At 40.1% G+C, this 15,826-nt stretch overlaps 1 protein-coding gene across 4 annotated transcripts in view; it reads left to right on the top strand.

The window, feature by feature from the left end:
* Positions 1-15,826, top strand: part of Cdkal1 (CDKAL1 threonylcarbamoyladenosine tRNA methylthiotransferase) — a 571,033-nt gene that overhangs the window by 169,742 nt on the left and 385,465 nt on the right. For all 4 annotated transcript variants that reach the window (XM_006972280.4, XM_076573111.1, XM_076573112.1 and 1 more), the window contains one exon: positions 12,885-13,005. In XM_006972280.4, coding sequence (XP_006972342.1) covers positions 12,885-13,005 — 121 coding nt within the window. The remainder of the gene's footprint in view (positions 1-12,884; positions 13,006-15,826) is intronic.

Below are 15,826 nucleotides of genomic sequence, written 5' to 3'. Positions count from 1 at the left end.
TTTGGCATCTAATGATATTTAGCTAATTAGGGGAGGTGGTTCTCTCCTTCCATCAGTTGGGTCCTGGGAATTCAACTCAGCTGTCAGATTTGCAGGCAGGTGTATTTACCCACTGACTCATCTTCCTCAAGTTTTAATTTCTCTCTCTTTCTCTGTGTTTGTATGTATTTTGTTGAGGGAGAGTGAGAGTTATGAAACCAGAAATGGGACTGTGAGACCTGATCTTAAAGGAAGGAGGTGGGGCGGGAGGGGGGCAGGGAAGGAGGTGGGGGGAGAGAACGAGAACACACATGTGCTGTGAATGCAGAAAGGGACTGGGGGGAAAGGGTACTAGTTTTGTGGGGAATAAGGGGTTGGGGAGGGGAGGAGAACAAATATATATGAAAATGCTGTAATGAATGTATTATTTTGTATTCTAACTTAAATGAATTAACACAGACTAGAATAAATAAACCCACTACCTGACAGTCAAATAGCCCTGCCTTTCTTCCTTGTTTAAATATTGACTTACCTACTGTCAGGCTGAGCTTACATGCTAACCCCCTTGTAAAACCTAATGTCTGGTTTCATGGGAAGACAAGACTCTTAAGTTTCATTAATAATCTTAATGAAAGACTTTGTGACATTTGCTACTGTAAGGCACTTTCCATTTGAATGACATTGGTTAAATGTCTCTATGCTGATTATTTATGCTGTCTATGTAGTATGCTCAGATATGTCCATTTCTAAGATCCATGTTCTGATTTCTACATCATATTGCTTTATATCATATAATGAATATTGTAAAGTATCAGTCCCACAAAGAATTTGTATTACATTTAAACTTTATATTCTTTACTCTAATAGGACTCATTTTGAAAAATAAAGCAAGTTCTGACTCCATTACCAAAACATGTTCACTCAACATATATAGCTCTAATATACTATACACTGCCTCTCTAAGGATAGATTCAGGCTGCAAAATGCTTGTGTTTCTAGGCCTGGGGGTCTAAGTTGGATCTCGAGAACCCACAGGGAAAAGCTGGCATGGTAGCATGTTTTTGTAAACCCAGCTCAGGGAAAGTGGATGGACATAGGTGGATTCCTAGGGCGCCCTGGCCAGCCAGCCTCACTGAATCTGCATTGTGAATTTCAAGCCAGTTAAGGATCCTGTCTCAGAAACAAGGTGGGTGGTGCATAAGCAATATCACACTGCGGTTCCCCTTCGGTCTCCATATCATATTCACATACCTTTAATGTGTACCTATGCACTTGTGTACCCATGTGCATGAACATGCAACACATACACACACACACATACACACACTAAGTTTGTTTCCCCTATACATTATTTTAACAAAAATAAAAAACTTAGGCTGGCTGACCATAACCTGGTTAGCTTGGTGTTGGAGGTTGGCCTTGTCATTCCTCATGAGGTTCCTGGCATTGAGAGCCAATGTTTTGGCTCAGTATAATTTCAGGTCCAAAGATAGAAAAGCAGCTGGGATTCTCCTAGCTTTTTACACATATGCTTATGTTTCCAGGATGCCGTGAGGGTCTTGCCAACTCTGTCTTCTTTTTTTTCTCATTACTGCACATGAGTGACTTCCTAGGGATCACCTTGAATCTATAATCCTTTAATTATTTAGCTAACAAATCACTTACAGCATTGATTTTCATTGTCGGTTTTTTTTTTTAGAAATGGAAGCTTACATTCACTCGTAGTGTTTGACACTTCCCTTGCATCATTAGCTGGTCTTGGTAGGACTATACTTGCATTAATTACTGTAGCAACTGTAATCAGTGCCTTGTCTAGCTCCTGGTAGCTTATCTTTTCCATAGACATAATTTTGTTTGTACTCTACAGGAAGCCTGGTCGCACTGATTAGGCACTGGGCAGCGGCAAGTCTGAAACCTTGCTCTCTGGTTCCAAAGCCCACGTTGTTTCTGCTCTGTGAGGCTGCTTACAATGAACAGAGGAAAGTGAGGACGGGGAGGACCTGTTTGTATAAATGCCACCCCTCCCCATGGTTTAACTTTGCTGCTCACCTTTTCTGATTCTTGTCCAGTCTTAATACAAGGGGAGGTACCTAGTCTTACTGCAACTTGATAAGCCATGTTTGGGTGATATCCACGGGAGGCCTGCCCTTTCCTAAACAGAAATGGAGGAGGAGTGGATGAGGCGGGGCTGAAGGGAGGTAGAGGGAGGGACTTGGAGAAGAGGAGGGAGGGGAAACTGTGGTAGGGATGTTTAAAAAAATTATAAAATTTAATGTATATAATTTTGAATGTTTCAATAATAAAACATATATTCAGAAAAATTTAAGAATGCATTTGATTGACTGATTATAACCAGTGCCTGACAGCTTTCATCATATGTACTTCATAAATGCTGTGTAAGGGCATTTTCAATTTTGAAGGTCTGGCGTTTCACCATGGGGCTCTTAATACATTTTTTTCCAGTGGAATTTGGTTGTGGTGAAAGGCTTTTTACTTGATTAGTATTAAGGAAAATTAGCAAGAAGCTGGAGTTCTAGCAGAGTATACTATGAAATTGACTCTGAATGTCCTTCCCGAGACGAGGTCTGTCACTGAGCCTGGAGCTAGTTGTGTTTTGGCTTGGGTGGTGGCCAGCAAGCCACAGCCACCCTTCTGCCTCTGCTTTTCTCCCAGGGCTAGGACTAGAGGCTTGAGCTGCCACACCTGGCTTTTTATATGGGTGCGAGTGATTCAAACTCAGGCCCTCATACATGTGCAGCAAATTCTCTTAATCCCTGAGCCATCTCCCCAGCCCCACAGGGCTCAGTCTTTAAAGTTACACTTGGCTCACCAGTTCCCAAGTTACGTGTTATAAAAAAAAAAAAGTTATATAAAAAGTTACGTGTTATACTCCTGTTGTTTTCTAGCAGCTAGCTCTACTTCCATTGTTGGGTGTGGTAACTTTAGGATGGTAGCTGTGAGCAGGAGAAACAGTAATGTTTTATATTGTGACATGGATGCTTTATACACTGACAGAAGCATCTATCACTTTATTGTTTCAAATACCACAACTTTGTAGCTCTTTAACAAATTTCTAAATTAGGAAGGTCTGTCATAGCAAGGCAGGTGGTGGTCTGAGAGGCTTCTATTCAGGGCCAGGGCTAAGATACCTGCTCTTCTTTCAGGACTGTTTTGGCTGTTGACAGTTTGGATGGGCACTTGAGTTAGATTGCAGAAAATTGATACCCCACATATCTCCTTCCCTTGTCATAAAAGGCATCTGTGCTTACAGAAGTAGCAATTAAGATGGAAGATCAATGTGTGTTGTAATTCACTTACAGAAGGCGTTTCTGTGAGAGTAAGAGGACATGTTGCTTAGGTGTATACTCTTTGTTGTAGCAGTTTGTCGATTAACCTAACTTTAATTATTATGATCTAAGCCTACAATAGTATGCAATGGAGGCAGAGTGTCACTGAGAACCTCCCATCTAGCAATGCTTTCATTTTCCTTGTGAAGTTCTTTCTTGTCCACACATCAGTTCCACTCTTTACTGTGGCAGGGCAGGCACGTTTGTCTGTGCATCATGACTCTTGACATAAAATAATCTTCAGGTTTGTAGAGTCTTAACCTGTCGTCTCTGATCTTATTATAGCATCTTCCCAACCTACCTGCCTACCCAGAAAGGGTTTATTTTTAATTAAATAATTTAATTCATATTAAGTGGTATGATTTTTATTTATTCTTTGAGAATATCATGCAAGCAATGTGTTTTGGTCATGTTTATCAATCTCCACTGAAACTCTTCATAGTTTCCCCTTGCAACACCCTCCCAGCTTCAAGTCTTCCCCCCCCCCCCCCCCGAACTACCCACAGAGTCTAATAGTGTTGTCTATATATACCTATATATACTCATTAATATGGGGCTACCCACTGGAGCATGGTCAATCTACCCTGACCACATCCCTAAAGAACACTGTCTGTCCATCCCCTAGCAACCATTCACTATCAGTATCCTCAGTTAGGAATAGAGGCTCATGTGCTCCTCTTCCATCCAAGCTGGAATATTGACTGGGTTGTTCCTATATAGGTCTTGTGTAGGCAGCCTCGGCTGCTGGGAGTTCATCAGCCCTGCTGTGTCCAGAAGAGACTATTTTGCGTCAGTCCTTCCTGACCACTTGCTCTTACAGTCATTTTACCCTGTCTTCCTGAATGTTTTCTGAGCTTTTGGAGGAGAAGCTGTAATACAGATGTCTCATTTATGACTAAGCACTCCACAGACACTTGTTCTCTGCACTTGGGGCAGTTGTGAGTCTCTGTATAAATTGTCATCCACTCCACTAAGATGCTTCTCTGATTGGCCTTGAAAGCTCCCCAGTCTATGGATATAGACATACCTGTTCAAAGGGCAGTTTGATGCTATGTCCTATAAGAAAATAATAGTGAGAGTTTCATCCCCAGTGCCTATGGACTCCCCAGCCATGGGTCCTTGGCCACATATGCCAGGCATGAGCTTCTTCCTTTGGAGTAGGTTTTCAATTCAGTCAGAAAGTGGTTGTTATCCCCATCACATTTGTACCACTTTTACACCAGTGGGCGTATCTTGCTAGGCCAGTCATTATTGTAAGTTGCAGGTTTACTGCTGGATAAAACTGTTGTTGCTCTGCACTGGAGAGATGGCTCAGCAGTTGAGAGCACTGGTTGCTCTTCCAGAGGACCTCAATTCAGTTCCTAGCACCTACATGGCAGGTCTCAACTATCTGTAACTCTAGTTCCGGAGGATTTGACACCCTCACACAGACATACATGAAATTAAAAAAAAATTAAAAAAATAAAATGAATTTTAAAACAAACAAAACCACAAAAATTCCTGTTGCTGCCCTTTATCCCCAGCAGCCTGCATAGCACCTCCTGGTACCACGAAAGCTAGTCATAGGGAGAAAGCTTCTAGGTCAGTACCAGCTTGATTTCTCCCAATCCTATGACCAAAGTATATGGAGTCCTCCGCAATCAGGTCTTATCACCAAGTTCTAGTGGGTAACCAAGTTTTACATTAAGGTCTAGAAACTATTGTGCTGAGAGACCAGTACTTCCATAGGTTGTCTTTCCCAATGTTGGGTTATGCTTTGAGTTCTTTAATTTCGGTGCATTAAGGAAAAGATATTTCTAAATAAATGTGTGTTTCTGTGTTTGGGAATATGCATGGTGCCCCAGGAATTCAGAGCTGCGGATCCAGTTGGAGCTGGAGTTCTAAGCAGTTGTCAGCCACCTGATTCATGTTCTGGGAACTGGATTCAGATTGCCTGCCAGGATGATAAGCACTCTTAACTGCTGAGCCATCTCTCCAGCCCCATCTTACCCTAAGTGCATTACTCTAGTCACTATTAAGTTCTCCCTTCTTGAGGAACACACTGTCTGTCTTAGTGACCGAGTGGGAGCTTGAGTTGTCAAGCCAGTTTTAATGTTAAATATTCTCTTCCAGCCTCAACTTGTGAAGAAGCGGCTGCGTCTGTTGAACTCATTTTGTTTTTCAATGCTCAAGATGAAAATATTGGAAAGGAGAGTCATACTTTTTTTGTGGCTCTCTGAAAGTGCTCCTCCCCATCAAAAGTGTTACATATGAGGAACTGCATTGAATGGAGTAGAGAAAAACTTGAACTACTCTCTGCCCTCTGCCCACTGTGTCACTTCGGGTTGCTTTCCTTGGAATTTTTCCAGTAGATTGACCCAGACCATAGCGTTCAGACCTGCCTTCTCAGTGTGAGTCTAGTAGCTCTATATTTGTGCCAAGTTAGCAGTCAGCAAGAGATCAAGAAATCATGGCAGGAGCCCTCATTGTTGGTGCTAAGCTGGGTGGTCACATAGCAAGGAAACAATGGCCTGGCCTCTAAAACTAGGTGGGTTAAATGAAGTTTTGAAGGAAAGTCTTGGCTGTGGGCTGTTTTATAGAGCCTTTAGAAACAAATGAAAGACAAAAATATACAGAAGTAGTCCCAGTTGCCAGATTGTTGATATTTTTGTAGCCTGTAATGACTCTCCAAGATAATGTGTGACAATGAGAAGAGGGAAGAGGTTGGTGCACAGTACCACAGCTTTGTCAGTAACTAATAAATGCACGTTTTCAGGATCATCATGTTTCTAACATTCTTTTACTGTGTGTGTTGGCTTGTGAATGACTTTACTGACTGGCTTCCTAATCAGATACCTGGGTGGCCTTCTCTCATAAAGGCCTTTAGAACTGTGTGGTTTAGTCAGATTTTGCTTTTGATCCGCACACAACACTGAATATTGATGCAAATTGTATAGTGACTTTTGCATAGATCAGTTAGGATGGCTTGGCTTTTCCTGACCCAGGTTTAGTGTTAACAGTATGAAATTACTGTATAGCAGTGAATCATAAGCAGCTACCTTTTTGGATTCAAAATTCACTAATATGTAATAAAATCATTTCATGAAAGTTTTCAGTGGACTAGCTGCAATATAAATTCAGCATGGAATCGGGGGTTTGAAGTTAGTTTATAAATAGCTGTTGAAAAGTTTTAGGGATTATAATTGAATTTAGTTTTTACAGTGTTGGGTTTTAAGTGATATTTAAAAGTATTAGCTTAGAGAAGTGTTTATTAAAGATGGTTAATAATCTATTGAGCTACATCTGATCATTATATAGAGATATGAAGTGGGAGTGTATTTAAAATGGAAAGGAGAGGACCCTGGAAGCTCACTGCTTTTGTGGGTTCCATCCCACACATGACGTTTCTTCTCTTTCTTCCCTGTATCACAGTGGCATGTCCTTGTTTTCATCTTGTCCCACTCTTACCAGTTTCTCTGCAGGAAGAGTGTTAGGAATCATCCTTGTCACCCTAAGCATTGTTCTTAACATCTCTTTCTCCATTTCTTTAACATGGACTTGATAAAAACAAAACAAAACAAAACAAAACTACGTGTTTTGTTCTCCATTTCTCTTAAACTCTATTGTCTTGATTTCATTTTCTCATTCTCTTCATTTTAGTCAGAAAGGTAATAAAATCCAAGTCAACCTGTCCCCATTTTGTTTTAGTTTTAATTTCTTTCCTTGCCTGGCATTATGGATGGATTCCACTTTTTAAGACAGAGTCTTATGACCTTGCCCAGGCAAGCCTTGGTAATCCTTCTGCTGTAGCCTCCCGAGGTATCTAGGGTTACAGGCTCATACCACCACGCCATGCTAGCAGTCATTCATTTTCTATCACTGTGCTAGACATGAGTAGCTAACAAGGAAGGGTCAAGCCAGGGTGCAGTGTGTGTGTGTGTTTAATTGTAGTTCCTGCTTCCTGGTCCTTTTGTGAATATTACATGTTAATTTTTATGATTAGTTTGCTCCAAGCATCTGTCCCTCCATCTCCACTCCCTCAGCTCGTTTCTCTGGTCTCCCTTGTTTCCTCTCAAAGTCATAACTTGTTTATGGCATCTCCTTTATGTTATTCTTTATATTTTCAAATTTTGGTTTGATTCAGAAGGCAACAATATTGATAGCTGCACATGAAACCAGAAATAATTTGTAATGTGTGTATTCTGACTATGGCCTGTGGATTGATGAATATTTTGAAATAATTTCCTTTGAAACAGGATGTTAAAGAGAGATAATATATCACACATAATAGTTTTATTTTGTTAGTCCATTTTAAAGGAAATTATGTTGTTTTCTTCCTTTCGTCTTTGTCTGTATATAACAAGCAACCTTTATATTTCCTATTTTGTCTTCGGTGCACTAAACTCCAACTACCCTATTGTTATATGTGACACTTTTTAACGAGTCATTGGATTAGAAAATAACTCTTTATGTCATTGCATGTAGATGTGTTTTTCTATTTACATGCAGATAGTGAAGATGAATAATTTATTGAATGTTATTAGAGCAGGTTGCATATTACAGTAGGACATGAGGAAATTTGCCTGGGGCTCATGTGAAGATGGTTCTGCTTTTGCACAGTCATTCTTGACCTTTTAGACTCTCTCAGAGAACTCTTGTGTTATCCCACCAATCTCACTTCTTTATCTTCAGCTCTTGGACATTGCAAGTCCAAGTTTATTGGCCTTTGACCTCTGGCACTCCTATCATCTGCATACTGGGCTCTTCTCATTTGCCTTTATCCTGATAATTACATCTTCAGTTTTCTTTGCTCTGAAGCCTTTTGAGGTAGACTGAGCTTTGCTATTGGCTGATGAGTTTATCTAAATTATTCTATTATTAATAAAAACTTGGGAGTCAGAAATTGGGATAAAAACCCAATGAATCCAAAGAGCGACAGTGGAGTGATCAGCTGACCCTACTTTCCGAATTTTCCAGAGTAAAAAGCCTGCAAATCTCTAAATCCCTCCCTACTACTTTCTGTGTATCTTTCTATCATACTCTGTGGGTCCTCCAACATCTTTATGGCTATTTCTGGTCAGCTAAATGTTGGCTCTGACCTCTGACTCAGGTTTAACTTCATTGTCAGTCTCAGAGTGTTAGTGTAAACAAATCTCCCACAACATTTCTCCTTTTTTTTTCCAAATTAAAAGGAAAATTTTTAACTCTTACATTAATACTATATACAATAAGAACAATTATCAGATATTGTCTGAAAAGGGAAGGTTTTAAACTTAACACAGTAAAACTATATGCAGCAAGAATAATTATCAAGTAAGAATTATATTCACAATGCCCAGTCCATTTGTATTTGGCAAATTCAGAGAAAATACTCCATTGTCTATCCTATCTTGGTAAGTCCAAAGTTTTGTACAAAATTCCCTTTCTTTCCTACCTTGTATTATGAACACAAAACTCTTGAGGCCTCAAAACATTTTCTTAAACAACTAAAGCCTTTATGTCTCTCAACCGTATACACTTTACACCTCTTTTGTGAGTTTTTTTTCTTAATTTGGTAACAAGGAAAACTGTAATTATAGCTATCTATTCTTCAACCTCTTCAGATACTCAAAAAGGATATAATATTACCTGAGTAAACAGAAAGTGCAAAGCAAACAACTTCGAGAACTATAGAAATGGCAGAGACATCTATCTGCCCAGATAGCTATCCAAGTTCCTCTTCAATGTTCAGTCATTCATCTTCAACCTACGAGTCTAGAATATCTGACAGACTTTTCTGAGAAACGAGAATTTTAAAGGACTGTCTTATTTTGTCTTGTCAAAGTTCGGCAGTCGCCTTATTTTGTGTCCTGCTTGTCCAGTTTGGGCAGTATACTGTCAGCAATTGAGGCAAGACCAATCTCTTGCTGCCCAGTGGCTAACTTTGCCACAATGAAAGCAAACTCCATATGGAGGTTCTTCGATGTCCATCATCCTGTTTTGAAGTAAATTGGTGCTGTCTCACCAGATCTGCTGCTGCTGACAGCCTAGGCAGAACTGTGGGAGAACAGCCAGCTGCAGTACTAAGCAGTGCCCATTTGTGGTCCTGTGCAGCAGCTCTGTGCAGTGTTTTGGGCCCAGCTGCCTGAGGTGTTTGCGGTGAGAGGTGGGGCAGTGGCCCGAGGCTGCTGTACAGAGGCTGCTATAGAGAGACTGCATTGGGAAAAGCCTGCGACTTGTGGGGCCGGAGAAAGCAGCTGCAGTGATGGTAGAGAGGTGGCAGCCTTGTTGCCTTCTTGTGATCTAATTAATGCCCCATATAGGATGTCGGGTAATGTGTTTATCTGAATTATTCTGTTATTAATAAAAACTCAGGAGTCAGAAATTGAGATAAAAACCTGATGAACCCAAAGAGTGACAGAGGAATCATCAGGTGATCCTACTCTCCACTTCTCCCAGATCAAAATGCCTGAAAATCTCTAAATCCCTCCCTACTACTCCTGTGCATCTATCTATCTATCTACCGGCAGCTTCCAACATCTCTGTGGCTAGTTCTGGTCAGCTAAGTGTTTGTTGACTTTGTCCTCTGATTCAAGCTTTAACTTTATTGCTAGTCATGGAATGTAGTGGTATTCTAATTGTACTGAAATGTGATTTTGATTGTATGTTAATAAATAAAGTTGCCCAGGGGTCAGAGCTATTAGAGCCATAGACAGAGTGTGGCGGTGGTGGCTCACGCCTTTAATCCCATATTTCTCTGTGTGTTCAGGGATACAGCCAGCATTGGAGACATATGCCTTAAAGACCTGGGGGGCTATACATACAGACAGTGACGAGGCAGTCACGTGTTTGGGTTTATAACAAATGAGAAGGCAGAATGACTATGAAACGACTTATACACAGGGAAATAGCTCTTTTTCGGGAAGCCAGGACCACCGCAGGAGGAAGGGTAAGGTTTTAGCTCTGAGCTCTGACCTTTCGGCTTTCTCTTTTACATTGGTCCTGTGTTTCTTATATAATAAGATGGTTGGTTACATCTACAATGGAATGTCAATGCAACAAATTTTCTGCAACAATTGACTTCCCATGTTGTTGTTCAACCTCTATAGTCAAGTGATCTACTTTCCTTAATAAATCCTATTTATCTCTTTATACATCATTTCTGGTTCTCTGTAGCACCCTGAGAAAAGAACTTTAAGGACCTGTTTTACATGTCTGTCATACACTAACAAATGTATTGTGGGAGTTGCAGGAGAATTGATAGAAAAAAAATGACACAGAAAATATTTAAAAAAACAACGAAATGAAATCATCCTAGGTGAATATAACTTTATGAGTTCAAAGAGCTCCCATATAGGCTACTGTACAAATCCATACCTGGACCCCTACTGAAGTGAGATCTGTGAAGCATAAGAGAAGAAGTGACTTACTTTGTTCTTAGGAAAAGTAAGATAAATAGTTGACATCTAACTGTGAACAGTATAAACACCACAGACAATTGATAGCCAGCATACAGAGACAACAGCAGTTTTATATCTAGCACAAGTATCCTCTACAAATGAAGTAAAAATAACAGTGTTATCAAATAAGCAAAGAATATTGCTTTATTGATAAATGAGTTACTGTATTAAAAACTAAAGAGAGTTGGTCAAGAGGAAAAGAAGTGGAACTACATGATAAGATGAATTCCAATGGGCATTAGGAAGTGTCAGAAGTAGTATGTTGGTAGGTGAATATACGCCATGCTATAAATATGTACTTTTGGGGCTGGAGAGAAGGCTCAGAGGTTAAGAGCACTGACCACTCTTCCAGAGGTCCTGAGTTCAATTCCCAGCACCCACGTGGTGGCTCACAACCATCTTAATGAGATCTGGCACCCTCTTCTGTGTACATAATAAATAAATCTTTAAAGAAAGATATGTACTTTTGTTTAAAATAATAATTGTAGCACTACCCTTTTGGCTTTGCATAACTGTTTATGTTAATATGTGTGACAAGAATAGCATGTGGACGAATAAGGCAAAGAAAAGGCACAGAGACCACTGAGTATTATTGTGGAAAGGTCAACATAGGCCCTCACTACAGAAAAAATAGGGTATATTCTTGACCCAAATTTAAGAGCTCAAACAATACAATAGAAGCAAAAAGAAAGAATACCTTTGTGTCCCTAGGACAGACAATGAGATCTTAGAAATAACACCAAAACATGACCCATGAAAGTAATAGTTGATCATTTGAAGTTTTTTAAACTAGACAACATTTTTTTTATGAAAACCACCATCATGAAAGTTAAAATATAATGTACAGAATGAGAGAAAATATTTAATAATCTTATGTCTGATGAAATTGGGAATATAAAATTGTCATTTCTTTGCAAAGCAGTTATTTCTTCAATGCTAAAATAAATTCACTAAACAATTCAGCAATTTCTTTATTAGGACTCTAAGAGAAGTGAAAGCATGGGTGTATAAAGGTTTCTGTGCAGATGTTCTTAGAATTGTTGCTATACCAGATGTTGGAAATGAGGTGCATGCCTGTCTTCTGGCCATGACCTAATGACATATGCTGCGTGGGGCATGGGAACAGATGGGCTAAGCTAAAACTCAGAGGAGTTTCCAGTGTCATGATTACAAAACTGAAAATATTTATTTAAAATCATCCAGTTTTGTTTTCACAGTGGACAACTTTTATAGGCTGTAGTATAGTCACTGATAAAATTATAAAAACAGTATGTCACAGTAGAAATGTATTTGAAATCATTGCTGTGCACAGCCAAGATGGATGGTTTTATAGGATATATGACATGGTGCAGTCATAAACACATCATGTTCCGAGTGCAAAGAAGAAACACTAAATGGTAAAATTGTGACGAGAAGCTGAGGGGATGTGCCCATTCTTTCCTCTGTGTTTTCTACATGTCTGAAATTACTTCAAAGTTTTCAATACTCAAAACATTTTTAATGGATATTATATTCTGGTTGTATTTTGTTCATGTAACCTTGAAAGATTTTGTTTAAAATTCTTAGACCTCGTCTTAGGTTTTATGATTGTGTGTGTGTGTGTGTGTGTGTGTGTGTGTGTGTGTGTGTGTGTGATGAAAGTGTGAGTAAAGCTGGGAGGGAAAGAGGAGGGTAGGAGTGGGTGACTAGAAACACCAGCACAGTAAGTGTTGAGTGCTGTTTCATCAAGCATTAGTTACCATCCGTATGTCTAACTGTTGTCAGAACACAGCAGGCAGGCCTAATATGAAAGCCCGTTCTGTTGCATTAGAGTATCTGGTCAGTGTAGGGAGCGTGTTCACCCTTTTGAGATTATTTAAGGACATTGATCCTTTCTCAAATGTGATCTGTAAATGTGCACATACTGTGAGCCAAGCATTGGAAGGTATAGTCAGTCCTTGGAACACAGTGCTTTTGTCCTTTTTTTTCTTTAACTGTATTTCTTATGTTCAAATGATCACATCTTCTTTAAGATGTTTTTTTCCCCTGGTCTCCTTTAAGAGAATAAAATCAAATACAATCCTGAACATATATATTGAAAATGGTAAATGACAGTGGATTTGTGTGGTGTGCTAATATGTGTCTGGTGCTTAATTTGAAGGTCACTCAGTGAGGCTCCTGGGCCAGAAGAAAGACAATGGGAAGCGGTTGGGGGGAGCGAGACTGGATTTGCCAAAGATCAGGAAGAATCCACTGATAGAAATCATTTCAATCAACACAGGGTGAGTATCTCTCAGAGTTGCTATTGACAATATGGACTGTGTGAGTTCACAGGGTGGTGGGGTTGGGGTGGGGGAGAAAAATCACAAAAAATGCTAAAGCTCGTGTATATAGTTTCTTCTAAGGTGTATCTTGTCTTTAAATTACATGGGTGTTTGAGGCAGGATTTTATATCTTTGACTGATACGATTTTTCTCATTTTAGGCAATAAACATGGATTTCATTTCCCTATGTGTTACTCTTGTTTAAAAATCTTTTAGAAATCTTGAAAATATAAAACAATCTCATGTCATAGCTCACGCCTGGAATCCCAGGCTGAGTCAGTAGGATCTGGAGATTAAAACCAGTCTGTGCCATATCGTGAGCTCTAGGTCAGTGTGAGTGAGAGCCAGCCTGAACCTCTCACCATCCTTCTTCACTGAAAACCAGAGCAAAAGAGATGGCACAGTCACTGGAATGGCTGGTTACTCAGCATCGCTGGTTGCTTGTACATGATTCTGGTAGAGAAAGATTGAAAGACTAACTATGTTTGATCATTAGCTATCTGGACTGTATAATTTAAAACATGATTCCTTATTTATGTATTTTTTTCTTTATGGTTACTTTGTCTGCATATACATCTATCTGCATAGCAGAAGAGGGCACCAGACAGTTGTGATCTGCCTTGTGGGTGCTGGGAATTGAACTCAGGACCTTTGGAAGAGCAGTGAGTGCTATTAATCACTGAGCCACATCTCCAGCCTTAAAACATTATTCTTAAAACAACCTGTGACTGAATATTAAATGCTCTTTGAGTTGCCATGCCTTGGTCTAACTTCCTCTCAAGCTACCACTCTGTTTTTTACTTATTCATGCTTTGTTCACACTTCTTGGGCTTTGTTTCTTTAAAGTAGACTCCTGGGAAAGTAGGGGACATACATTCTTTAACCCTAAGAGTTCCTCCCCACCCCAGAGGTCAGCTGTTGGCTGACTTTTTCTTCCTTCTGTGCCCAGTGCAGCTGTTCCTCTGTCTCTGTGTCCTAGCTAGCTCCCAGGAGCATGCAGTCCTGCTCCATGTTGTCCACCATGTCACCAGGCGTGTCCTTAGATTTTCCTTCATGTGGCTTACCCTTCACACTGCTGCTGTAGATCACAGGAGGTAGAGGAGGTCTCCTTGGTTTCCGTTAACATCCCTCTGGGGTGCCATTTAACCAACTGGGGAATCTTCTGTGGAACAAACTTCTGGCTTTCAGCATTGAGGGTGTAGAAGCTTGGTCTCAGAACCCAGAGGTTAAGCGGCATTTGGCAGCAGTGACTGCCTGACCCTATGATCACTATAAGGCTGTCTGCAGTTTCCTTCATCTCAGCTGTTCTTTACCTTTTCCTTGGGCATCAGAATGCTGTTGCTGCCACACACCCCCTCCCCCATGGGTGTGTTGGTGTGTGGGTGTGGGTGTGCACATGCACACTGTTCCTCAGGAGCTATCTACTTTGTATTTTGAGACATGCTTTCTCATTTGGCCAAGTAGTTTGGGATCAGCTCATTTTTGACTCCTCAAAGTTGGGATTACAATTGCACACCACTGTGCCTGGAATTTTTATTTGTGTTCTAGAGATCATTTTGTGGTATTTGTGCTCACAAGGCAGGAACTTCACCACTGAGCTATCTCCCTAGCCCCATGTTTGTGTATGTAGAGGTTAGAGATCAGTGCTGGGTATCTGCCTCAGTCGCTTTCCATCTTACTTTTTGAGATAGGATCTGTTATGGAACCTGGAGCTCAGCAGTTCAGCTCTACTGACTGGCTGGACAGTGAGCTAAGACATCCTTCTGTCTCTGTTACCTCGATGTTGAGATCACAGGCCTATGCCGCCAGGTTTTATGTAGGCATCAGACATGGATCCTCACATTTGCATGGTAAACATTTTACCTATTTCGCTGTCTCTCCAGCCCCTGGTGGTTTTATTTTAAAGTCATTGCAATTTTGCCATATATTAATTATGAAATTATTAAATATTTTATATTACAATTTTATTTTAGCTTACAAAAATAGCACAATGTTCAATTTTCTCTCACATGTGATCTGAATTCTTCTTCTATGGACTGAGTTCTGAAATGGGACTGTAATGAATACTGAAGTCAGTGGGTATTTGCTGTAACTTTCACCGTTTTGTCCCTCACATCAGAGAATATAGAATTGACCCTTGGAAGGAAGTAAGCAAGTACAGTTTTGATGCTAAATCAATTCTTATTATCTCAGATCGCAATAGGACTTTGTGAGCTGTGACTAGTCATCACTTTGCTGAGTTGCTGGCAGTCTTATCACTTCTCTCACATGAAATCAGCCCCACGAGTGTCATTCCATAGTATCAGCTTGTGAGATCTTTGCTGGGATTTCATTTTTTAACCCTTATTTCCAGTGCAACAAATTGCTTTTTTTAAAACTTGAAAATTCTTTCAAATGTTTATGCTTGTAATCATTCTCTTTATCAAAGTCCTAAGATTTCAGTGTTTTGTTGCAAATTAAATGTGGTGTTAGACCTTTCATACATGTGATTTATTTTAGGAAGGGAGCCCTCTTTGGACCATGTTTCATGATAGGGTTTACTAGGTCACCATTTGAATATGTACAGTTGTTTTTCTGTTAATGGTAACTTAAAAATATCAAAGTAGGGCTTGTGACATGGCTCAGCAGGAAAGAGCACAGACTGCTCCTGCAGAGGACTCAAGCTTCTTCCCAGATCCCATGTGGGGTGGTTCACCAATTCCTGTAGATCCAGCTCCAGGGTATCTGAACCTCCATTCCCTGAGGGCACTTGCACTCCTGTATACACAGATAAACATAC

The sequence above is a fragment of the Peromyscus maniculatus genome, chromosome 5, assembly GCF_049852395.1.
Source record: "Peromyscus maniculatus bairdii isolate BWxNUB_F1_BW_parent chromosome 5, HU_Pman_BW_mat_3.1, whole genome shotgun sequence".
NCBI lineage: Eukaryota > Metazoa > Chordata > Mammalia > Rodentia > Cricetidae > Peromyscus > Peromyscus maniculatus.
This window is presented reverse-complemented; position numbering and strand designations above follow the sequence as displayed.